This window comes from Drosophila miranda, assembly GCF_003369915.1.
Source record: "Drosophila miranda strain MSH22 chromosome Y unlocalized genomic scaffold, D.miranda_PacBio2.1 Contig_Y2_pilon, whole genome shotgun sequence".
Taxonomy (NCBI): domain Eukaryota; kingdom Metazoa; phylum Arthropoda; class Insecta; order Diptera; family Drosophilidae; genus Drosophila; species Drosophila miranda.
In genome coordinates this window covers 14,127,575-14,152,826 of record NW_022881614.1, presented here as the reverse complement: position 1 = coordinate 14,152,826, position 25,252 = coordinate 14,127,575, and the positions used below count along the sequence as shown (strand labels likewise).

Sequence of the window (25,252 nt, the reverse complement as noted above, 5' to 3'; positions counted from 1 at the left end):
AACGCCCTTTGACCTGTTTGTGCTCGATTGAAATGGTTGCACGCAAATTTTACTTTTTGCGCATGTTGCACACACTTGTTTTGGCTTGTATATGCCCTTGAGACCTATTACCATCTCCTTGTTAACCATTTCCTTTAATGCGTCAAAATGTACATGGCCGTTTTAATTTCCATGTTTTAATAGTTTTGTGACCGATATAAAATTGTAATGCAAATCTGGTACCAAGATAACCTTTTCCAGCGTAACGGATCTATCACCGAACTTTACTTGAACAGTTCCATGCCCTTCAGCAATAAGTGATTTACCGCCGGCTAAAAATAGTTTTTGATTATCTTCCGTGAACGACACAAAGCGTTCCTTGTCACAACATAGATGCGCCGTTGCGCCACTGTCTATGCACCATGCATTTAACATCTGGTCACTTGGCTTAGCTAAATTTAGGATTGGTACATATTTTTCTGGTTCCACTTTGGCATATTCGGTTACGCAAAGCATTGTACCCAATCTTTCCCCGCTTTTACTGTTTGCGCCCTTGTTGTTTGCTCCTTCCTGCTTGCTTTTAGCACGGCATTCCGACTTAAAATGTCCTTCCTTTCCGCACTTAAAACCCTTTTTGCCCTTCTTAAAGTTTTTCTTAAAATTGTTGTTGTCATAACTGACGTGTAGTTCCGCGCTACTTGTAATTTCCTTGCTAATGCTATCTTCCTGCCTATTCGCTTCTTCAGAAATTTTTATTTTTAGCATGCTCCAGCTCGGCAAATCATCTCGCGTCTCAATCGCAACAACAAAACATTCATACGATTTAGGCAAACCATTTAGCAACACAACTGATAAGATCTTTTCATCAACCTTTATGTTGACCTCTGCTAAAGCCTCGTGTACCACCTGGAATTTCCGCAAATATTCCTGTGCACTTATACCATCCAACATTTTTAACGTCAACAATTGTTTAATTAAAAGCACTACCCTTGCTGGTCCGCTTGGCCTGTGAATTTTATTTAGCTTTTGCCATGCCTGTGACGACGATACACAATTTTTAATATTGTTTAGTTGGGTCGATTTAACACAAAGTAAAATTGACGCCAACGCCTTTTGATCCTTTAGTTCAAAAGCTGCACGTTGCTCATTTGTTGCATTTTCACTAAGCTCAGTTTTACCACTGACGATTGGCCACAAATCATTTTGTATGAGAACACTTCTCATCAAAACTTCCCATGTGCTATAATTGTTTTCGTCCAGTTTCTCAATATTGAAATTCATATTTCCACTCATTTTTTATACTTATTGTCCCACAGTGCAAAATTTGTAACTGTCGATCGTCTCATGCACAAAGCAACTACGACGACAATACTGTTGTCCGTGTCTTTCTTTTGTTTTTTCGTTTTCTTTTAAGTATCCCTCCGAGTTGCTATTTACACACACACACTCGGGATTTTCTATGCCTTGGTATACAGACTTTTGGGTATACACACTCGCGGTTTTGTGCGGCTTGGCATAGGCACTTTTTGGTATACACACTTGAGTCTCCGTTCGCTTTTGTGTTTCTTGATCCGTTGGGACTGCTTTACTTTGGACTTTAAACCACGGCAACGGTCCGATTCGCTGCAAAATTCTAATCAAAAAAACATAATGCGAATCTCCGTTGAATTTGTTCAACTTGTTCTTTTGCCTTTCTATGTACACACTAATGAGTCTATGCAATTTTTGTAGCACTGCTTTTCACTAAGCACCAAACTGTAAGATATGAATATTAGTTTATAAGATTTGAATATTAGTTTAAGATTTACTCATCGATAGTATTATAAGAAATACCAATGTACTCGATATATCGATACACATTCATTCGAATACGACGATCAAGAAAGAAGAACATATAATAAAACCGTGCTATTAAAAGTTTACAAAACAATGTTTATTGTTTCTGACTGTTTCTGTTTTATACTGTTTCTGGGTGAATTGGTGTCTGGGCCCATAGCCTGTTAAAGCTATTTTATTTGTAAGACAGCAGAAGATCAGTATACAGAATTATATGTGCTTCCGAGTAACATACGCAAGAGACAGACGCCGAAAGAAGAATATTGATATGAGAACATCGATATGAGAACATCGATATGCAGCAGCAGGGCACATGCGCAGTGTTGTTAGAGATCAATATCTAATTATCGTGGCGGTCACTTTGAACAGTAACAACAACAACAACAATAATTACAATATCCGTGGAGGGAGACGAGGCCAAAATCGAGGAAGAGCCCGAGGTAACTCCAACCAAGGTTACAATAATAACAATGTGAGAGTGACGCAAAATGCGTCGAAAAACTCTCAGAACCCTTTAGGAAACAATCAGTAAATGCAAAGGTTCACTCCATCAATTACAGTCTTAATTTATTTGTCACTTTTTATAATCATTCAACTGAAAATAAACTCACATTCCTAATAGATACTGGTGCAGACATCTCACTTTTAAAAATAAATTCAGATAATTTCAATATTCAAGAAGACAAAATTATAAACATCCAAGGCATAGGCCAAGGTGTTATAAAATCTCAAGGAACAACTTCAATAGAACTTCAATCATAAAAATATATTATTCCACACGAATTTCATTTAGTAAATTCAGATTTTTCAATACCGTGTGATGGAATAATAGGCATTGATTTTATAAAAAAATTCATTTGCCAATTAGACTTCAAGCCAAGTGAAGACTGGTTTATAATTAGACCTCAAAACTTAAATTATCCTATTTATGTTCCGATAACATATAGTGCTGGCAACAATACAGTTCTTCTGCCAGCCAGATCCCAAGTAATTCGAAAAATAGACATTAATACAGTAAACGATTATATATTTGTTCCTAATCAAGAAATACATAATGGAATTTATGTTGCAAATTCAATAGCAGCATCCAAACATGTCTACATTCGTCTTCTAAACACAACTAATTTCGACCAATTGGTCAAAGTAAACAAAATCCAATATGAAAATTTAACAGATTACGACATTCATAACACTAATCCAAAAAATAGAAGCGAACAAGTACTTTCAAAGTTAAAGAAAAATTTTCCAGAACTATTCAAAAATCAACTAACAGAATTATGCACCAAGTATAGTGATGTGTTCGGACTGGAAACCGAACCAATAGCGACAAATAATTTTTATAAACAAACATTGAGACTTAAAGATGATGAACCCATTTATATTAAAAACTACAGAAGCCCGCATAGCCACGTTGAAGAAATTCAAAAACAAGTAGGGAAATTAATAAATGACAAAATCTTAGAACCGTCTGTATCCGAGTATAACAGCCCACTCTTGGTAGTTCCGAAAAAATCATTACCAAATTCGAAAGAAAAGAAATGGCGATTGGTAATTGACTATCGCCAAATCAACAAAAAACTACTTTCTGATAAACTCCCGCTCCCCAGAATTAATGATATTCTAGACCAACTGGGCAGGGCTAAATACTTTTCATGCCTTGACTTAATGTCAGGTTTTCACCAAATCGAACTTGAAGAAAATTCAAGAAATATAACATATTTTTCAACGAGCAATGGCTCATATCGCTTCACGCGATTACCATTTGGTCTTAAAATAGCACCAAATTCATTTCAGAGAATGATGACAATAGCATTCTCGGGTTTAGAACCCTCTCAGGCATTCCTTTATATGGATTACTTAATGGTGATAGGATGTTCCGAAAAACACATGATTAAAAACTTAACTGATGTTTTTAATGTATGTAGGAAATATAACCTAAAGTTGCATCCAGAAAAATGTTCATTTTTTATGCATGAAGTGACATTCTTGGTTCACAAATGCACTGACAAAGGAGTATTGCCAGATGACAAGAAATTTGACGACATCAAAAATTATCCTGTCCCTCAAGATGAGGACAGAGCGAGACGATTTGTAGCATTCTGCAAATATTATCGTCGATTTATAAAAAACTTCGCCGACTATTCACGGCACATAACTAGATTATGTAAAAAGAATGTTTCTTTTGAATTGTCAAGTGAATGCCAAAACGCATTCCAATACCTAAAAGAAAAGCTTATGCACCCCACATTATTACAATATCCTGATTTTCGCAAAGAATTTTGCATTATAACAGATGCTAGTAAACAAGCTTGCGGAGCGGTTCTAACTCAGAACCGTGACGGAATTCAGTTCCCAATAGCTTATGCATCTCGTTCATTTACAAAAGGGGAAAGCAATAAGAGCACAACAGAACAAGAGTTAGCGGCAATTCACTGGTCAATTACCCATTTCAGACCATATATTTATGGCAAACACTTTACTGTTAAAACGGATCACAGACCATTAACATATCTTTTTTCTATGACTAATCCCAGCTCGAAATTAGCTCGCATGCGGCTAGAACTTGAAGAATATGACTTCACAGTAGAATACTTAAAGGGGAAAGATAATTTTGTAGCAGACGCACTTTCACGTATTACTATAAAAGAACTCAAAGACATGCAACATAAAGTCCTGAAAGTCACTACCAGGCGACAAAGTAGACAAAATAAAAACTGTACAGTAGAAAAATATGAACTTCTGCCAAGGCAAAGTCATAACGAGGGGGAACGTTGTGAGTTGCTGTGGACACCGCAACTCTACAGTTATACCCGATACTAAGTCAGTATGGCTCTCCTCCGGCAGACGCTGCTAGTATTAAACGACATTCTGATTCTGGCTATAATAATTATACGATCTGGTTGAGATCTTACATTCTAAAACATATAGTCATCCTCTACTATTCTGCGTTTTTGGTTTTATCGTATCTTTAAAATTGTGGATGCCACAGATTTTCGTCTTTTGTGGGGGCGGAAGTGGGCGGGGCGAAGTTTTGAAATATTTTTGTCGCAGTGACATATCACAGAAGTCTGGATACAAAACATCGTTGCTCTAGCTCTTATGGTCTTTGAGCACTAGGCGCTGAAGGGGACGGACAGACGGCCAGACGGACGGACGGACAGACGGACAGACAGACATGGCTCAATCGACTCGGCTATTGATGCTGATCAAGAATATATATTCTTTATGGGGTCGGAAACGATTCCTTCTGGAATCCACACATCCACTTTTACCACAAATCTAATATACCCCAATACTCATAAAGACTCACACAAAAACTTCTTTGACTCTCACAGAAACACCTGTGAATGCTTTCGATATAGTAATAGTGGATACAGTTGGTCCGCTACCTAAATCAGAAAATGGTAATGAATACATAGTCACATTAATTTGTGACCTTACAAAATATTTAGTAGCCATTCCAATAAAAAGCAAAAGCGCAAATAATGTCGCAAAGCTATATTCGAAAATTTCATACTCAAGTTTGGTCCAATGAAGACGTTCATCTCGGACATGGGAACAGAGTATAAAAACCAGAGTTTAACTGATCAATGCAAGTATATGAAGATCGAGAATCTCACCTCTACTGCATATCATCACCAAACATTAGGGACAATAGAACGAAGTCATCGAACGTTTAATGAATACATTCGTTCTTACATCTCTGCAGACAAAACTGATTGGGATGTCTGGATTCAATATTTCACTTATTGTTTCAACACGACACCATCAGCAACGCATGAGTATTGTCCATACGAACTAGTATTTGGCAGACTACCAAAACAGTTCATAGATTTAAACAGAACTTATTACATAGATCATATTTACAATTTAGATGACTACTCTAATGAAATAAAGTTTAGATTAGAAATAGCATACAAAAGAGCTAGAATTATGTTAGAAAAAGCCAAGGCTTATAGGAAATTAGCATACGATGAAAAAACAAGAAATTTTGAATTAAAAGTAGGATATAAGGTACTTATAAGAAATGAAGCAGGCCACAAATTAGACCCAGTATATTTAGGACCAAATATAGTAGAAACGAGGGGGAACGTTGTGAGTTGCTGCGGACACCGCAACTCTACGGTTATACCCGATACTAAGACAGTATGGCTCTCCTCCGGCAGACGCCGCTAATATTAAACGACACGACAAAGAGTGCGTGCGAGAGAGACAGAAAATCAGTCTGAGCGTGACGTCGGGCGCTGCGTAGCCACTGAAAATTGATTTCTTGCTTTTGGCTACAAAAATGATCCGATCTCATCCAGATTCAGCAATCTGATAGATATGGTCATTATCTATGATTCTGCGTTTTTAGTTTTCTCGAATGTGCAATATTGTGGATGCAAAAGATTTTCGTCTTTTGTGTGGGCGGAAGGGGGTGGGGCGAAATTTTGAGATACACGTTTTATAGTAAGATCTAACAGAAGTGCGGATACCAAATTTGGTTACTCTAGCCTTAATAGTCTCTGAGATTTTTGAATATCCCCAGATTTTCGTCTTTTGCGGGGGCGGAAGGGGGTGTGGCGAAATTTTGAAACAAACTCGTCTCGGTCCGATATATTAGGAGTGTGGATACCAAATTTGGTTGCTCTAGCTTTTATAGTCTCTGAGATCTAGGCGCTAATGTTTTACTCTAAGCAAAGCCGCCTATGCTACGTGTGTGTTAGAGAGAGACAGGAAGAGAAAAAATGAAATTGTTTTCTTGATGCTGGCTATAATAACAACACGATCCAATTCAGATTAAACAGTCTTAAAGATATGGTCATTCTCTACAATTCTACGTTTTTGGTTTTCTCATATCTTTAAAACTGTGAATGCCACAGATTTTCGTCCTTTGTGGGGGCGGAAGTGAGCGGGGCGAAGTTTTGAAATATTTTTGTAGCAGTGACATATCACAGAAGTCTGGATACAAAACATCGTTGCTCTAGCTCTTATGGTCTTTGAGCACTAGGCGCTAAAGGGGACGGACAGACGGACAGACGGACGGACGGACAGACGGACAGACGGACAGACGGACAGACAGACAGGGCCCAATCGACTCGGCTATTGATGCTGATCAAGAATATATATACTTTATGGGGTCGGAAACGATTCCTTCTGGACGTTACACACATCCACTTTTACCACAAATCTAATATACCCCAATACTCATTTTGAGTATCGGGTATAAAAATTCGTCCGTGAACAACCTTCATCATCAACAAGCAAGCATGCACTGACGATAAGGGACAACACGAACGAACTTCGGCTCCCGACGAGACCACCTTGTATAATTGCATCATGCCCCGACCCTTCCTTAGGAGCTCCCCAGAATAAGTTAGTTTTTAATTGCATGCCAGCTGCCGCCAAAGAGATTTCAATTGAATTGCGCGAGACGAGACCCACAGAAGCATTACTCTCGGTTTCAATTGTTTTAAGGCTGTGTAGGGGGGTGTGTATTTTGGGGGGTTATGCTTGGCACTCTGCTGCAAAGTGTCTTGCAGCCGTCATTCATTATTCGAGCTGCCTGCCGACGACGTCGTTGTTATGGGCATTGTTGGGGCTGGGCGAATGGGGCTTTTAAGTGCATCATTTCGGACTGCTAATGGGGACAAGGACGCAGCCGAAGAGCTGGCGATGGATCAGCATTTAACAAATTGATGATTAGTTCTCTCTTGCAGGAGAGGCCTGAATATGATGGCCCTGCACTTGAAGTTTTTGCCACATTTGTGCCTTGGACCGTGGCCAGAATAAGTCTCGTTTAAACTGCATACATTTTTATGATGCCCTTTGCTTTACGACTCTAAGACAGAACTAATAAAAGTTCTGCAGAAGCTTGGTCAACGTCAGAGAGGGTGGGGGAGGTGGGGAATAAAATGCATCCAAGGCTAGAGGCATCCCAGAGGCCGGAAGGTGGACCCCCTCGCACATGAACATAAAAATATTAACACCAGCTACTGGGAAGACGCTGGCACGCCCCGCCCACTTCCGCCCCCACAAAGGACGAAAATCTGTGGCATCCACATTTTTAAAGATACGATAAAACCAAAAACGCAGAATCGGTGAGGATGACCATATCTTCTACAGTGCAAAGTCTGAACCAGATCGTATAATGATTATAGCCAGAATCAAGAAAACAATTTCATTCTTTCTCGCTCTGTCTCTCTCTAACACACAGGTTTCATGGTCGGTTTTGTCAATTGCAAAATATGAGTTCAAGGATCTCAGAACCTATAAGAGCCAGAGCAACCAAATTTGGTATCCACACTCCTGTGATATCGGACCTTGACCGTTTCGTGTCCAAATTTCGCCACACCCCCTTCCCCCCCCGCAAAGGACGAAAAACTGGGGCATCCACAAATCTCAGAGACTATTAAGGCTAGAGTAACCAAATTTGGTATCCGCACTTCTGTTAGATCTCACTATAAAACGTATATCTCAGAATTTCGCCCCACCCCCTTCCGCCCCCACAAACGACGAAAATCTGTTGCATCCACAATATTGCACATTCGAGAAAACTAAAAACGCAGAATCATAGATAATGACCATATCTATCAGATTGCTGAATCTGGATGAGATCGGATCATTTTTGTAGCCAAAAGCAAGAAATCAATTTTCAGTGGCTACGCAGCGCCCGACGTCACGCTCAGACTGATTTTCTGTCTCTCTCGCACGCACTCTTTGTCGTGTCGTTTAATATTATCGGCGTCTGCCGCAGGAGAGCCATACTGACTTAGTATCGGGTATAACTGTAGAGTTGCGGTGTCCGCAGCAACTCACAACGTTCCACCTCGTTGTGTTTGTCTTTGTCGTTCTACTGAGGGGGGCAACATGTGTAAGCCAGCGCCAACGACGTCATAAATCTTTACACACCTTCCGCGTGCTGTACACCCCCTCCCCCACCATGCCCATCCTTTGCTGCAGGTCGGAAGCAGAGTCAACCATCGGGCCTCTCTCTCTCTCTCTCTCTCGATAGCCGCTCGAACGTCAGCAGCGTAAAAACGTGATTTCCGCTAGTCGGCTGCCACTATAATTGTTTAGGCCCGTCGGCTTCCAGCGGAACACTCGCCATGTGCTGCCCAGGAAGGAGGGAGGGAGGAGCACTCCAAAGTGCTTTCTCCTTGACAGATCCTGTACATGTGTCGACCCCCTCTCTGCCGGCGAGTGCCGCCACGCCGGAGAGTGGGTGCCAGTGACAGTTGCCTTGCAGCGCATTCTCCTGTTGACACCTGACTGCCGGAGAGAACTTCTGAAAGGCTTTCAGGAGATTGCAGCTGCTTCTCGCGTTGGTTCAAGGGGGTTGGGGAGGGAGGGGTGTAAATTCTTTAGGACAGTTTCTTCAAGGCATATTCCGCCTAATCAAGCCATTTCCATTATTACGTAAATGTCAATTATGTTGCAGGGCCACAGCACAGCGAGGGACGGGGTCAGGAGAGGGAGAGGGCCCAAACAGTGGCTACATACGGCAGTCCCTTTGACCGCCCAGGTATTGATTTTGAGCATTGTCACAGCGACAACGACAACGACAGCGACAGCGACAACAATAATAGCTCCCGCCAGAGCAGTGGTAACAACAATAACCAGGTTACATAGCCATTGTATGTAGTTGTTGCCAAGGCCCCACTCTATCACAATCAGAGCAGGCCTGCCAGCATTTCTGCGCCACTGCCACTACCTCAGTCCCCGTCCCCGCCACATCCAGAGATCCTCCATGGAGCTGGAGATAGCAGAAATCAGCGACACTCGACGCACTCGAAAGAGTGTGAACTGCTCCTAATGGTCTCGCCTTAGGATACTAAGCCAGTGACCTGAATCTGTCTACGAACCGAACGAAGAGCTGATGCAGATGCTGATGCCGCGCTTCGGGTTAGAGGCAGGGTGTATCGTGTGCCAGCGACGGTTTGGGTTTAATTAAAAGAAAGTTACGTGGGCTTTTAATAAATTCTTAAAATATCGATTCGGCTTTTACAGAATTTTAGAGAAGAAACTGAAAAAGTCAACAGTTACGAGTGGTCGTGGCTTTGCTGTCTCTTTTGCATTGTCTATTTATAAGGTATTTGTATTCCATTGTTACCCCATGTGCCGCCCAACCGCCCAGAGACACGTGGGCTGCCACGCGCTTGAGCCCCCCAGCCCCACAGAACGGAAACGCCAAGCCTGTTACTGGAGGACAGGTGAAGGGGGACGGGGTACGAATATGTTAAGTAATTATGTAGCCTTATCTGCGAGCTATGAATATTCTATTCATTCCAAAACGGAGTGATTGATTGGACCCATGTCCCCTGAATGTAGGAGGGTGTCATCCGAAGGATATGTAACCAAAATGCGTGACATGTAACCCCCACCACCCCCCTAATATGGCGTTGGGGCTGCCACAGATGATGGCCAAAGTTCGCTCACCAATTTCCAATTTCCGAATTCCTTCGGCTTTGGGTCTCGCAAAGTGCAAACGAAGAAAAATGCAGTCATTAGAAGAGAATTCCAGCCAAGTTCCAGTGTATTGCAATGACAATTAGTAAATAAATCGATGTGAATAGTTCATGGGATGTGTGTCAGTTAGGGACTGTATTTGGAAGGCGAATGAATGTTTAATTGGAAAATAAATCGAGGCCCGAGGTCTGCCCCTACCAAATGCTATCAATCCTGCGTATCTTTATCTACCACAATAATGTTTCCAATTCGCGTCCACCCACGCACTGGCACTTGTTCAAACGCAACAAAAACGTGATACCGCACCGCATTCAGCAGACCAATAACTACTGATACAAGCCAGTAGATACAAAGATACAGATACGACGGCATTAGAGGAGCGGGGCGACAGACGCGCGTCAGAATGTTTAGCACTTGGTAATTAGTGAGCAGTCCCCTTATAGGCCACTCCCCACACCCCAAACCACCCGCCAGACGCCACCCCGCCAAACCGCCTCCCTCCTACCGCCTCCTGCTGCCACGGCAACGTGCTGGCGAATTGCGTGCTGAGATTGCTAAACAATATTGATTTTTATAGTACGTCGAGGTATTTAATCATCGTCATCGTCAGAAGGAAGCCTCATTTGATCCCTCCACCGTCCCCTCTCCACCGTCCCCTCTCTCCACACTCCCCAATATTCAATCCCCATCACACAATTCGCATTTCGTATCCAATTAGTAAAGGAGATTTATTTTTTATAAAGTGACATTTTTAACGATATTAAATTCCACGCACAAGCCTCCGGCTCTGCCCCTCTGTCTCTCATCTGTCCGTCTCGCCGCCTCCGCTCTTGCCCCATTGTGTCCGCTTCATGATTTTGCACTTAACATTATAATTAATTCACAATTTTGTTTTGAGCATTCGCGTTTCTAGTGCGGAAAAATATCTGATTCTGTTTTGCTTCTTATATTCCGTATAGCCGATTCTCTATTCCTCCCCCCCCCCCCCCTGCGCTCCACCAACATGCCAGGTGAGTAAGTTTAGTGGGGGGAGGGGGCCTAGTCGGCAGACTGGTTCGCTCGACTAACGGATGGGATGCCACGCTTCCTTGTTCTGCCACTCGGAAGTCTCAATCGGATCAGGTTTGCTTTCCATCCGGCAAAGAGACCCCGTTCAATTTCCACTTGAATTTCAAAATATCTCAACTTTCCCCGCTTCAAGGGTCGTGGGAACATTTTCGGGGCGGGACGCTGTGGCGACACTCAATGCTAATTAACCTCCTTGACGGGGGCAGCCCTCCTTGCAGGGCCTTGCAGCTCAGAAGAGAGCAAATACAGTAAATATTATCTTTAGCCAGAACCAAGCGGCGTGTCGATCGCTTTCCACTTCAACACGCAGCTGCGGCTGGAAAAACAATGAGAAAAATCGATTCCGAGGAGGAGAGGTCCCCCAAATGCCAGGGGCAGGGAAGGTGAGACCAAAGACCAATATGAGTCACGAGGCAACATTTTCCAGAGGCAAAGGCAAAGCCAAAGCCAAAGGCGTCTCCTGCAGAGAGTTCGGGGAATGGGGACTGAGGGCGACGCACTCCTGTTGGTTGGTGCCCCTGTGGGGGCGTCTCCATGGTAATGTCGACTGTAGCCCCTGTACAAGATGATCTGCCAGCCCTGAAATAATACCCGAATTTCATATGATATACGACTGCAGCGGCAAGTACCCCGTCGATTGGGCCATAATTTGTATAGCAAATATTTTATGGGCTGCCAAGCAGTCAATTATTGACTCTTATCGGAGGAGCTGCCGCTTATCGCTCGCCTGCCCCTGTTTAGCCATCCAGGGGCAGGTGGAGTGGCAAATATTGCATCAATCAAAGATAGGTACGAGTGCATTTGTCATTTATTGCTGATTCCGTGGCGGGGGGCTTTGTTTGGCCATTGTTTACATTTAATTAATGGCTTTTAATCGTTCTGGTGCGATGTGTGCTGTGACTCGTTGCTGTCTCTGATTGATGGAGCATCGACAACAGTTCTAATCCCCCCTCGTTTCACGGCAATTTAACAGGCCCCAAACACCATATCGTCTGAGATATCAGACGATTGAAGCGCGCAGCAGCTGTGCAAATTCGGGGCGGAGAGTCAGTGCCCCCGCATGTGGCAGGCTTCGTTAGACAAAGGTCGGACGGAGTCTGCACGTTGTCAAGGGGCTTTGCACTTGTTGGTAATTTTTCTGCCACTCATTTCGCTGCCACGTGCCAAGGTGTACAGAGGGTGTACAGACGAGTAATTTGCAAACAAAGAAACATGAAAATCGATTTGTCAGTGGCCTTTGGGGAGAAAGCCATTACCCACAGCCTTTGACATTGTTAAACTTTTATTCCGATTGCGGGAGTTAATATCTTTGGCAGTCATTAAAACAAGTTGAATGAATCAGACGAGTGCTTTCTTTCGAGGGCAAACGAGAGAGAACAATGCCTTGGCCTGCCCCAAAATGATCCTCAGAGATGGGAGCCCACTCAACTGTGGCTGCCCCCTCATGTGGCGCCGTTCGTTGGAGTTGGAGTCCCCCCCGCGAATCGATTCGACAACACTTCACTTTCTCCCCATATCGGGAGTAGCTTTTTGGCTGCGATGCTGGTTATTCTTTGTGTGCTCATTAAACGCTTTTTACTTTCGTTTCATTGTGGGCTCGTGGGGACTAAAAGGTTTTTAATGAGTGACAGCAGACGCAATGTCTGGCTGCATGCCTCCAAGATCCGTGCTCCGTAATTATGACACAAAACGCTCTTCAATTAGCATGATTTGCATTTTCAGAGGCAGGTGGTGCCCCCCCCCCCCCCTCGCTCTGAGTCATTTCGATGTACGACGATCGATTGGAGCGTACCCATTTCCCGGCCTCCATAACGTATTTGTTATTACAGCGTTTACATTTTACTGTAAGCAAATATTTGCTTGGCACACATTTGACATAACCTTTAACGAAGCGAGCCCCACCGAACCGGTTAGGCAGTGCATTTCGAGGCTGGGGCTGACCTCTGCACCCAATGAATATGCAGCATGTGGCCGAACTGTGGCCCGGCCGTAAATCAAATTACAGCCATAATTAGAATAGAGCTTTGGAGCCCGTTTTAGCCGCAACTGAGACGCACTCAAGGGCCGTTCAGGCAGCAGTTTAGAGCCAAACTAGTTTCGGGCCAACAATTATAAACAGATTAGGAAACTGATATTTACTCGTGACTCACGAGCGAAGGGCGAGTTGGGCAAAAACAGATTTGATCGGGTCTTTTCAGTCCATTTTCTTAATGTGTCCGTCAATGAGAGGTTTTTATCAGAAACGCCGAAAGTGTCAACAGTTATTTGCGAGCTATGCTCGTGAGTCTTTATCGGATAAGAGGGCAAAACAATTGGCAAACGATCCCAGGCTCCAGGCCTCGGGCCTCCAGCTAATGAACTAATGCAATAAGCAATTTATGTTCGTTAACGTTTTCATTGGATCGAACCGGTCGCAGCTTGATTTTCGCCTGGCCGTTGGAACCGGATGACAGCAACGGCAGGCAGTACGGTGCCAGAACGGTGACGTCGAGTCGGGTCTGCCCAGGCAGGGGCCAGGCAGCTGGTTTTTAGCCGGTAGTCGTATTAGCCCCCGATTCACGGCACTGGGGGCGAGCGCTTGACGTCACGTCCAACCCGATAGAAGCAAAACGTTCCGGAATCAATTGAATGGCTCTGAATTCGAGGCTAGACAGGCTCCCAGATACCAGTGATAGTGCGGAGCAGACCATTCTGGTCAGGCTCACATTGGAGGCTAGAGGGGCGGAGGGCAGAGGGCAGAGGGACAGCAACATCGCGATTGCATGTGCATATGCATGACGGGACTTGTGTGATGTAATTTGTAATGTGCCCCCGGGCCCAAGGCTGGGGGGACACTCCTACAAACTCGGGCGATTAAAAATGTATGAAAGATTTCCCCAAAACAGACAAGGATGGGCGCCAGTCGGTGAGCGAGAGGCATGACCATGAGAGAGGAGGAAAAACACAGTTGGTGACCATGGGGATTGGGGAATGGAAGGGAATGGGACTCCGTAAGGCGGTATTGATTATTCTGTCCATCCTAATTATGGTTAAAGGAGATGCCCTGGCATCTCTGAAGAAGATATGGCACCAGTTCGCTCAACCCTTCCACCGTCCTGTCCCTTGAATGAGAGAAACTAAAAGTAGGAAAGTGCTGTGTGCTTTGAATGGGGAAAAACTGCACGTAGATGGTTCCAGTGGCACAATTTGCTGGAACAAACTGCACCTCCACCTCCTCCTGCACCTTCACCTCCTCCTCCATCTCCTCCTGCACCTCCTTCTCCACCTCCTCCTCCTCTTCCACCTGCACCTCCTCCCCGTCTGACGGCAGTTTTCATCGAAGCATGGAAACGATTAAATGCTTTTCACTTAATTCCCCGGATGACTGTCAAGGCGGGGGAGGGGGTGTTCGATGCACTGCCGACACTCCACTCCAGACCATGGACGGTGAACGGTTGGACGGATGGGCATGTGCATGGGGTGGAGCGAACAGAGAGATATAATAGCAGGGAAGGCAACGACATATTGGCATTGGCTAATATAGACAATGACGTGGAAAATTGCAGATTAATTGATATTGTTTGTGGTGGGCCGGTCGACGGGCGATAAAAGACGGAACAGACGCATCCCAATCTTCAGTGGCAGGTGAGGCAAGAGAACAATGGCACAACGCCGCAATGAATGCGGAAATGATAGTGCAATTCGCAGATAAACGATACACACAAGCGACACAATTCGTTGCCAAAAATGCAGCATTAACGAGGGGGAACGTTGTGAGTTGCTGCGGACACCGCAACTCTACAGTTATACCCGATACCAAGTCAGTATGGCTCTCCTCCGGCAGACGCCGCTAATATTAAACGACACGACAAAGAGTGCGTGCGAGAGAGACAGCAAATCAGTCTGAGCGTGACGTCGGGCGCTGCGTAGCCACTGCAAATTGATTTGTTCCTATTGGCTATAAAAATCTGATCTGATCCAGATTCAGCAATCTGATAGATATGGTCATTATCTATGATTCTGCGTTTTTAGTTTTCTCGAATGTACAATATTGTGGATGCAACAGATTTTCGTCCTTTGTGTGGGCGGAAGGGGGTGGGGTGAAATTTTGAGATACACGTTTTATAGTAAGATCTAAGAGGAGTGCGGATACCAAATTTGGTTACTCTAGCCTTAATAGTCTCTGAGATTTTTGAATATCCCCAGATTTTCGTCCTTTGCGGGGCGGAAGTGGGCGGGGCGAAGTTTTGAAATATTTTTGTAGCAGTGACATATCACAGAAGTCTGGGTCCAAAACATCGTTGCTCTAGCTCTTATAGTCTTTGAGCACTAGGCGCTGAAGGGGACGGACAGACGGACGGACGGACAGACGGACAGACAGACAGGGCTCAATCGACTCGGCTATTGATGCTGATCAAGAATATATATACTTTATGGGGTCGGAAACGATTCCTTCTGGACGTTACACACATCCACTTTTACCACAAATCTAATATACCCCAATACTCATTTTGAGTATCGGGTATAAAAACAAAACGAGAAGAATATTTTAATCGAACCTACAAAAAGTATCTGTTGTTTATTTATCTCGTGTGCTTGTGTCAGTGTGTGTGTGTGTGTGTGGGGCAAACAGCTGTTGGTGCAACAAAATTATCTTGATTGATTATCTTGAGTGTGGAATAAATTTCGCGACCAGCCGCCAACAACAATAACAAAAACATCAACAAATTTGTTGTTTCTGGACCAACCCTATACCCCCACCCCCACCCCCCCTCACGGGACCACGCAGGTGAGTTTATTTCATTCTCATTGGCATTTTGTTTGTTTGTTTTTCTGTTGGAAGAGAATGTTGAAATTTATTTTCTGCCTTTGCTTTTGCTTTTGCTTTCGAAAACTCTTGTCTGCGGATGACGACGCGGCTGATAAGTGATAAGAGCAGCGCTTGAGCAACGCAGAGGCATCCACGGACTCGAATCTGAGTTCAAAGCTAGCCCTCGCTCTGGCTGAAGGTCTGGGGGAATCTTTGATTCGAGGGCTTTATAATTGCTACAAAAATATTTCAAAACTTCGCCCCGCCCACTTCCGCCCCCACAAAGGACGAAAATCTGTGGCATCCACATTTTTAAAGATACGATAAAGCCAAAAACGCAGAATCGTAGAGGATGACTATATGTTTTAGAATGTAAGATCTCAACCAGATCGTATAATTATTATAGCCAGAATCAAGAAAACAATTTCATTCTTTCTCGCTCTGTCTCTCTCTAACACACAGGTTTCATGGTCTGTTTTGCCAATTGCAAAATATGAGTTCAAGGATCTCAGAACCTATAAGAGCCAGAACAACCAAATTTGGTATCCACACTCCTGTGATATCGGACCTTGACCGTTTCGTGTCCAAATTTCGCCACACCCCCTTCCGCCCCCGCAAAGGACGAAAAACTGGGGCATCCACAAATCTCAGAGACTATTAAGGCTAGAGTAACCAAATTTGGCATCCGCACTTTTGTTAGATCTCACTATAAAACGTATATCTCAGAATTTCGCCCCACCTCCTTCCGCCCCCACAAAGGACGGAAATCTGTTGCATTCACAATATTGCACATTTGAGAAAACTAAAAACGCAGAATCATAGATAATGACCATATCTATCGGATTGCTGAATCTGGACCAGATCAGATAATTTTTATAGCCAAAAGGAACAAATCAATTTGCACTGGCTTCGCAGCGCCCGACGTCACGCTCAGACTGATTTTCTGTCTCTCTCGCACGCACTCTTTGTCGTGTCGTTTAATATTAGCTGCGTCTGCCGGAGGAGAGCCATACTGACTTAGTATCGGGTATAACTGTATAGTTGCGGGGTCCGCAGCAACTCACAACGTTCCCCCTCGTTTGTATTGCGTTGCGTTGCGTTGCTTTGGCGTTGCTCTGCAGTCGGCTTTAGATATTTCACTCAGCCAATGTGCTAGCTAGTCGGACCTACTAATGTTTTCCATTCAGCAAACAAACTATCTAGCCGCTCAGCGACCCTCGACACTCAGATACAGACTCACAGATACGCGCAGCGCGTAGCGGAGCGAGCTGGCATTGGCGCCAGCCGACAATCAAATGGTTTGGTATCCAACAGATACGGAAAACCCCCAACTGACTCGAACAACAGAACGCGAAGTGCGAGCAGACGCGCCGAGTCGCTGCCGCGCTGCATGGCCCGACAGAGACATGGAGAACCACACAGAGAGACACAGAGAGAGAGGCACACAGAAAGAGAGAGAGAGAGAGAGAGAGAGAGCGGGACGGAAAGCGGACTACCTTCAGCTGTGTGTGGCAAGATGTCGCTGCTCTGGGGTATATTTTCACCAAAGGCTTTGCTTATTTATAGATCCGAGCCTCAGCTCTGAGGCACATGTCACATGCCCACAGTGCACTTTCCCTGTTTTGCCATTTGGCAGTGTGCAATGTCCGCCTGCAAGCCCGGATCCGCTAATCAGCTGTGCTGCTGTTGACCAATTCTCAGGTAAACAAACCAATACACCTGCACGTGCAGACAGTCTTCGTCACTGGCGATAAGACCCTCATCGAACTCTGCTCTGCTCTGCTCAGACAAAGCAGCGTGACGTGACGGAATGGCTAGAAGTCTCGCTCTATCCGTCTGGAGCACAAGTATCGCCAGCGTCTTGGTCCAAAACAAAGGCTGCTGGCCGTCTGCCTGGCGCTTGAAAGTTAATGAGTCGTTGACGCCGACTGGCCAAAGCGTTCAATGGCTTAGCATAGAACAGACCCCCGACACTGACAGATAGCGGGTAGTAGCGGAGCAGAGGGTAAATCCATGACTGAGCATTTGCATGCAAAAGTTGCCACTGATGCCGGTTCCCACCAGACAGCGGCGCAGAGGTAACGACAGGGCTCACTGGTGGCCCTCTTAGGCATAATTTCATTGGAACGCCGATGGAACGTCGATTGGACATCTGCAATCGAAGCGGGCTAATGAAAATTCGCTTGCCCTTGCGCCTCTTGTGCTGCGTGGCACCACCAGATTGGATATTGCATCCTTTCGTCCTGCGATGGGTAGTGCAGGTTGTATTTTCCATTTTCTGTTCGATTTCCATTTTGCAGTAGGGTCGGGTTGTCCGTCCGTCCATCGGAGCTTTGATTATTGGCCTTGCCCGTCGCTTGCTTTGTGTCAGTCGGTTGACAATTTGTGCCGGGCGGCGCTTTAGTGTTCAAAAGCCATACAACGATTGCAATGAAGTCCAGGCCAGTGGTAGGACGTTTATAGAGTCAAATGGGTGATTTGAAATTGATGAACTTTGAAAATGGATGATTTATTCTCCCTTCTCCAACACGACTGTAGACAGAAATACAGTACGATGCCTGAATTATGCATTCGTTTTTAATTGATTTTGGTTGTCTATTTGCTCCTTTTTCCATCGTTGAATGATTTCTATTACGAATTATTTGAAAATCCCAAGTAGCCGCCATAGTAGCAAAGAAAAAAGGTTAATGCTATTGAACTTAAGTCGTTCTTCAACTTCGCCGCGTCTGCTCTGTATGATATTTTGAATGTTAGAACTTTCATACAATTCAGCTATTTGTCAGGGGTTGCCAGTAATTTACCTGACAAAAGCTAATAGCTCCATGCGCCACCTGGTGGCTTTTTGTAGCAATTGCGCAAATGCAGCAATAAGACACTACGTTGCGTCTTAGAGTGCGGACAGTTGTAGTCAGGTGGCGCTACTGAAACATGTAGTTGATATGAAGATTTAATGTAGATCTGTAGACATTTGCTATCTTCTGATGTAAAATGTAAGGTCTTTGCTGTAAACAAGCTGTTACACCAAAAACAGTGCTAGAAAGTACTTGAAACAGTGCTGGGAAAAATACATGAAAATTTCAAAACTTGCGCGCGCTAATGGGTCCACTGATAAGAGCACATTGTATTATTAAAAGCCAAATACTTCAGGTACCAGATCGATTCCCATCTACTGGCCAAGAAGAACGTCTGGGTCTTCTGTACGCTCGCCCCGCGATTTATTGACATTCAAAGATGACTCTCATTTAACCTTTTATTTAATAACTTTTACTATTTATTGTAATGCATACACTTTATTTTGTTTTTACTTAAATACGTTCTTGTGTGCTATCATATTTAATATTAAAATATTTTATGTGTGTTTCTTCTTGAGCTTATAAATTGTTCACACTATGCCAGGGAAATCAATCGGATGATCGGTTCGATTGTTGTTCGATTTCTTTACAAAATAGATTACAAAACGGTTAGATCTGTGCGTGGGTGTGGAGGGGGGGTTCCTTAAAGATGGATGCCTTTGATTTACAAAGCGGCGTCTGCGAATACATATTTGTGGGTGGTGGGGGGTGCACGTCTATAGGGGAAGATAGGGGAACAGGTGCCAATGCCGTCTATACAAATAGAGATTGCCTAATAGAACACTTAGGACTACAACTAATGTTCGTATTTGTAATTCTTGTTTTGTTTTTTATACCCGATACTCAAAATGAGTATTGGGGTATATTAGATTTGTGGTAAAAGTGGATGTGTGTAACGTCCAGAAGGAATCGTTTCCGACCCCATAAAGTATATATATTCTTGATCAGCATCAATAGCCGAGTCGATTGAGCCCTGTCTGTCTGTCCGTCTGTCCGTCCGTCCGTCTGTCCGTCTGTCCGTCCGTCCGTCCGTCCGTCCGTCCGTCCGTCCCCTTCAGCGCCTAGTGCTCAAAGACTATAAGAGCTAGAGCAACGATGTTTTGGATCCAGACTTTTGTGATATGTCACTGCTACAAAAATATTTCAAAACTTCGCCCCGCCTACTTCCGCCCCCACAAAGGACGAAAATCTGTGGCATCCACATTTTGAAATATACGATAGAACCAAAAACGCAGAATCGTAGAGGCTGACTATATGTTCTAGAGTGTAAAATCTCAACCAGATCGTATAATTATTATAGCCAGAATCAAGAAAACAATTTCATTCTTTCTCGCTCTGTCTCTCTCTAACACACAGGTTTCATGGTCGGCTTTGCCAATTGCAAAATATAAGTTCAAGGATCTCAGAACCTATAAGAGCCAGAGCAACCAAATTTGGTATCCACACTCCTGTGATATCGGACCTTGACCGTTTTGTGTCCAAATTTCGCCACACCCCCTTCCGCCCCGCAAAGGACGAAAATCTGGGGCATCCACAAATCTCAGAGACTATTAAGGCTAGAGTAACCAAATTTGGTATCCGCACTTCTGTTAGATCTCACTATAAAACGTATATCTCAGAATTTCGCCGCACCCCCTTCCGCCCCCACAAAGGACGAAAATCTGTGGCATCCACAATATTGCACATTCGAGAAAACTAAAAACGCAGAATCATAGATAATGACCATATCTATCAGATTGCTGAATCTGGATCAGATGAGATCATTTTTATAGCCAAAAGGAACAAATCAATTTGCACTGGCTACGCAGCCCCCGACGTCACGCTCAGACTGATTTTCTGTCTCTCTCGCACGCACTCCTTGTCGTGTCGTTTAATATTAGCGGCGTCTGCCGGAGGAGAGCCATACTGACTTAGTATCGGGTATAACTGTAGAGTTGCGGTCTCCGCAGCAACTCACAACGTTCCCCCTCGTTTTTTATAAAATAACATTAAAAATTTTGGTACAGTCATCGGTAATCGGTCATCGGCAGTCGATAGATCGATATTATCAATACTACTAATTGCAAACGTTGCATTACAATCTACGTCTGAGGAGGGTGAGAGGGGGATAGGGGGGGCTGTGGCGGCGGCGGGTGGTGGCCGTGGCGTCTGTGTGAGCCACAGCCCAACCCCTGGAGTCCGTCTATTGCTGTCGGCTTGTTTGGTTACTTCTGCGTATTTACAACACTTTCTTAAACCTGGCTTGCACTTTTGATTATATACCGTTCGATATAAAACTTAAATAATACACAATAATGTTAATAATAATAATAATAATAATAATAATAATAGCAGATATTGCCTCAAATGCTTTGTAAGCTTTGACGTATTCGATTACTTAAATGGAAATTAATCGCAAGTCTCGAAATAATAATATCAATAAATACACTATCGTACAATCGTGGTGAGGGGGGGGGGGAGTCCGGGAGTCGGGAATAGGAACTAAAAGCACCAGCAAATCGTATCCTTTGCTCAAACGAAACAAAATCATAATCAAATATTGTCCTTAGGGCTACGAACAAAACTAAATAATCGGTTAAGAATAGACATATTGCATTTCGATTCTGTTCACAGTTTTCAAGTCCGCAGCGGCGGCAGAGCGTGGGCGGCGGGGCACGTTGCAGGCGGCGGCGGATGCGGGTGCGGGTGGGGGCCCTGCATCTGGAGCTGCAGCGGCCGCTTGGCCCGATAGCGCTTCAGCTTGCGCCGGGCCATGAAGAGCGGGCCGGGCTTGAAGCTGAGCTCGCGACAGGCCATGTGGTGCCCCAGTCCCGGACTCAGCTCCTGGTCGAGCTCGAAGGGCGGGAAGTATATTGGATTGGCAGCCCCGGTTGCCCAATCCCGCCACATGTTTCAATCCTGCCCTGCCCCCCCGCCATTCAGCTGCGTCAGGGGCGGCCCCGTGGCGGCCATCTCGCGCCGCTGCTCCAGCGAGAGGGACATCCCCTGGCCGGCAAAGTCGTCGTCCATGGAGGAGGACTGCTTGGAGCCCACTGACTTGCAGTCCTCGTCCATTGTCACGCCCAGATGGTGCATGCCGGCCGCCGCATGGTGCCGCTCTTCCGGCGGCAGGATATTCAGCATGCTCAACGGCAGTCCCGGGAAGCCGCCGGAGAAGTCGGGGTAGAATCCTTGCGGATTGAAGGGATTGAACAGGGCGTTGGGTCCGCCCAGCAGATCAGGCTCCGAGCTGCCGCTCCGGGGCCCGCCCGGCGGACCCAGTGGCAGTCCCAGCTCCAGGTCGAGTGGCCCCAAGGAGCCCAGGTCGCTGGGATGCGGCATGAGGGGACTGTTGACACTGCCGGAGCCGCTGTGGGGTCCGTTGCCGTTGCCGTTGCCACTGCCATTGCCCGAGCTGCCCGAGGTGTTGTTGCTCGAGGAGCCCTTCTCCTTGTCCTTGTCCTTGCGGTCCTTGTTCTTCTCGCTCTTGCCGGAGCCGCCGCCGCCCCCGCTGCCCCCATTGATACCCATCTGGAGCATCTCGATGGGTGGCCCGCTGATGCAGTCCTTGCGGAGCTGCTCCAGCTTCAGGCTCTTGCCGTACTTCCCGCGGACATACATCAGCAGGGAGTTGTACGGAATTCCGAAGATGCGGGAGGCCTGCGAGGTGGTCATCTTCTTGTTCCACACGTGCTGCAGGGCCTCCGTCAGCTCTGTGTTGGTCCACGAGCGAGGTGGTCCGCCCCGCGGTGCCGAGTGCTGTCCCTTGGGTCGTGGCACTGCAACAAAGAAGGGAACAAAATGTCGATTAGAAGGGAGGGGAATAGAGTGCAGGGGGGGCCTAGGGCCTTGGGGGAATGGTTGGAGGCGCCACAAACACACACAAATAGCGGAGCTTATCTTGTGGCTCAAATCTGCTAATGTTTCAATCTCTTGGCCCCATATGCTGCCTAGCCAGCTCTTCGCTCTTGCTGAAAACTCAGTCGCCCATTGTCTCGCCCAGTCCTGCCTTCAGCTCGTGCTCGTACACACCCTGCTATGGCAGGCACTCGCACTCGTACTCGCACAAAGAGCGATCACCTGGAGACCAGCAAACAGAGCAAGCGCTGCGGTGGTTCCCATCCAGGCAGCGGCTCCGGCACCGGCTCTCGTTCTATATGCAAATTACGACTAAGCATCGACAGTGGCGTCACATGCACCGCTAAAACTCAATTTAGATCCCCCAGATATCGACTTGCAACAGCCACAAACACAGCCACAGGTTGCTTTCATGACTCTGTCGATGGCTGTGTGACAATGGCCGCCCGAAGAGCATGCCGCATGCCGCATGCATGAAGCCAAGCAGCACTCGTAATTCCGATTCGACTGATCATATTCATTTTCCTCAAATTTCGAGTGATCTCCCAGGAAGGAAACTATGGAATTTCCAGGGAATTTGGCTAATACCAATACCCGAAATAAATGTAGTCTTTCCAGCGAAGACAGCCTCCTTTCGGTACGGCGCGGAAAGCACCCAAACAATCGCCAAATGAACAAATGAATGTGAACAAATCAGTTAATCACACCCACACGGCTGCAGGGAGGGCCATGGAGGGTCGCAGGGGGGCCAGAGGAGAAGGAAGACAACGTGGAGAGCTCCAGCTCCAGCTTCAGCTCCAGCTCTAGATCGGTATCAGTGGTTGAGTGGAACGGGTTTTAGCCGATTTGCAATAAAGAATATCGTGCTATACGCCAGATTTGCGTTTTGTTTACCGTCTTACATTGTTGTAATTGTGTTTGTGGGCAGATGGCAGATAGACCATTGAAAAGCTCTCTGGTATCACGATTTTGGCTTTGATGGCCGATTGACCAGAAAATGAAGCAATTATCTTCAGTATGAGACTTTGACCTCTTGAATCGGGGCGCCTCAACCCACACATGGACCAGCACTTAGCTACGACAACGTCAGATAAACTGTCAGGGGGGAGAGGGGGGGAGCTCACATGCTGATTGTGGCACTTGTGGCTTGTCAATCGCCTGGCAATCACAGGAGGAATCTAATTGATTTCTGAACCACATTTAAGAGTCAAATACAGAGGAAAACTTCATTGCTTTCTGAGGTTTCACTTGCATCACATGGAGCGCAGGTGAACAGAGTAGAAACAGGGTCTAGAGGGGTCTAGGGGGGTCTAGAGGGGTCTAGGGGGGCTCGCTCGCCCATTTGTCAATCAAAAAAAGCGACGCTTACGCTTGCGCTTTCGCGTTCACGCGATATGCATAGGTGCACATGTTGCCCCATTGAGGAAACGAATAAAAGACACAAAGAAACAAACAGCAAACACAATTTCTTGAACAGAAAAACCACAGAAACAAATTTATCGCCTCACATGATCGCATCTGGAACGATCTGGAATGGAGGAGGAGGATGTGCCATGAGAGGGGGAGGAGGGGAAGAGGGGAATATCAGCGAATGCTGTTTGCTCTTTCGCCCGAGATCGGCCACAATTTGAAACCGGTTATGACCCTTTCTATTTACTCTTCAATTACTCAAAATCGATCTGGAGCTGCCCCCAGCTCAAAGACGTGCAACAGAGTGGAGCGTATCGAAGGGGGGAGGGGGAGGGGCAGGGGCAGGGGTAAAGGGCAGCAGCGCGAGATCAATCAGTCAGGTGTGAAGTATTGGCAACAAGGCAAGGAAACCGAATGCCATGCCATGCCTTGCCCCAACGTGAGTGAACCTTTCACGCTGCAGCGCAGAGGGGGGCTCGAGGAGCTAATTAGTTGTTTGCTCATTCTTGTACTTACTTTTCTTCTTGAGGAACGGCGGTGGCCCGCCGGGCATGTCCCGCGGATCGCTCATCTCCATGAGCGGATTGTAGAGCTTGCCGGGATCGATGCCGGGCGGAAAGAGGCCGAGCGGCGAGTCCAGGCCAAACACTGCTGGTGGAAGAGCATTATAAGAGTTAGTGAGAAGCCCTGATTCAAATGACTCCAAAGAACGAGTGCACTTGTCACTGTCTCGCGTAAGCGGGTAATTTTCCGGCTCACTGATTAGCCGGGACGAACAATACGGAGGATTCCGGTAGGGACGGACGCTAGACAATTGTACGTCGTTATCCCATTAATATTTTACGCTTGGAGCACACTTCTACACATGAGTGAAACAATTGAAGCGCTGATGAGTCGCCAACGAAGGCAGGCACGAAGGATAGCCAGGCTCTGCCCCAGGAGGAGCGTCAGGCGAGAGGCAACGCGTAATATTGACATTGCATAAGTCGCGCCGTGGATGCCAGGACGAAGACAATGCAGGAGCATGTGA

The 25,252-nt window shown here is 45.8% G+C and overlaps 1 protein-coding gene across 1 annotated transcript; it reads right to left on the bottom strand.

Annotated features, from left to right (window-relative positions):
* Positions 1-20,941: 20,941 nt before the first annotated feature.
* On the bottom strand, positions 20,942-25,047 carry LOC117193363 (protein jim lovell-like). Its single transcript, XM_033398080.1, has 2 exons — positions 24,739-25,047; positions 20,942-22,733 (listed from the first exon to the last, which is right to left on the bottom strand). Exons 1-2 carry the CDS (start codon positions 24,797-24,799, stop codon positions 21,868-21,870), a joined length of 927 nt encoding a protein of 308 aa, XP_033253971.1. The 5' UTR covers positions 24,800-25,047; the 3' UTR covers positions 20,942-21,867.
* Positions 25,048-25,252: the final 205 nt, after the last annotated feature.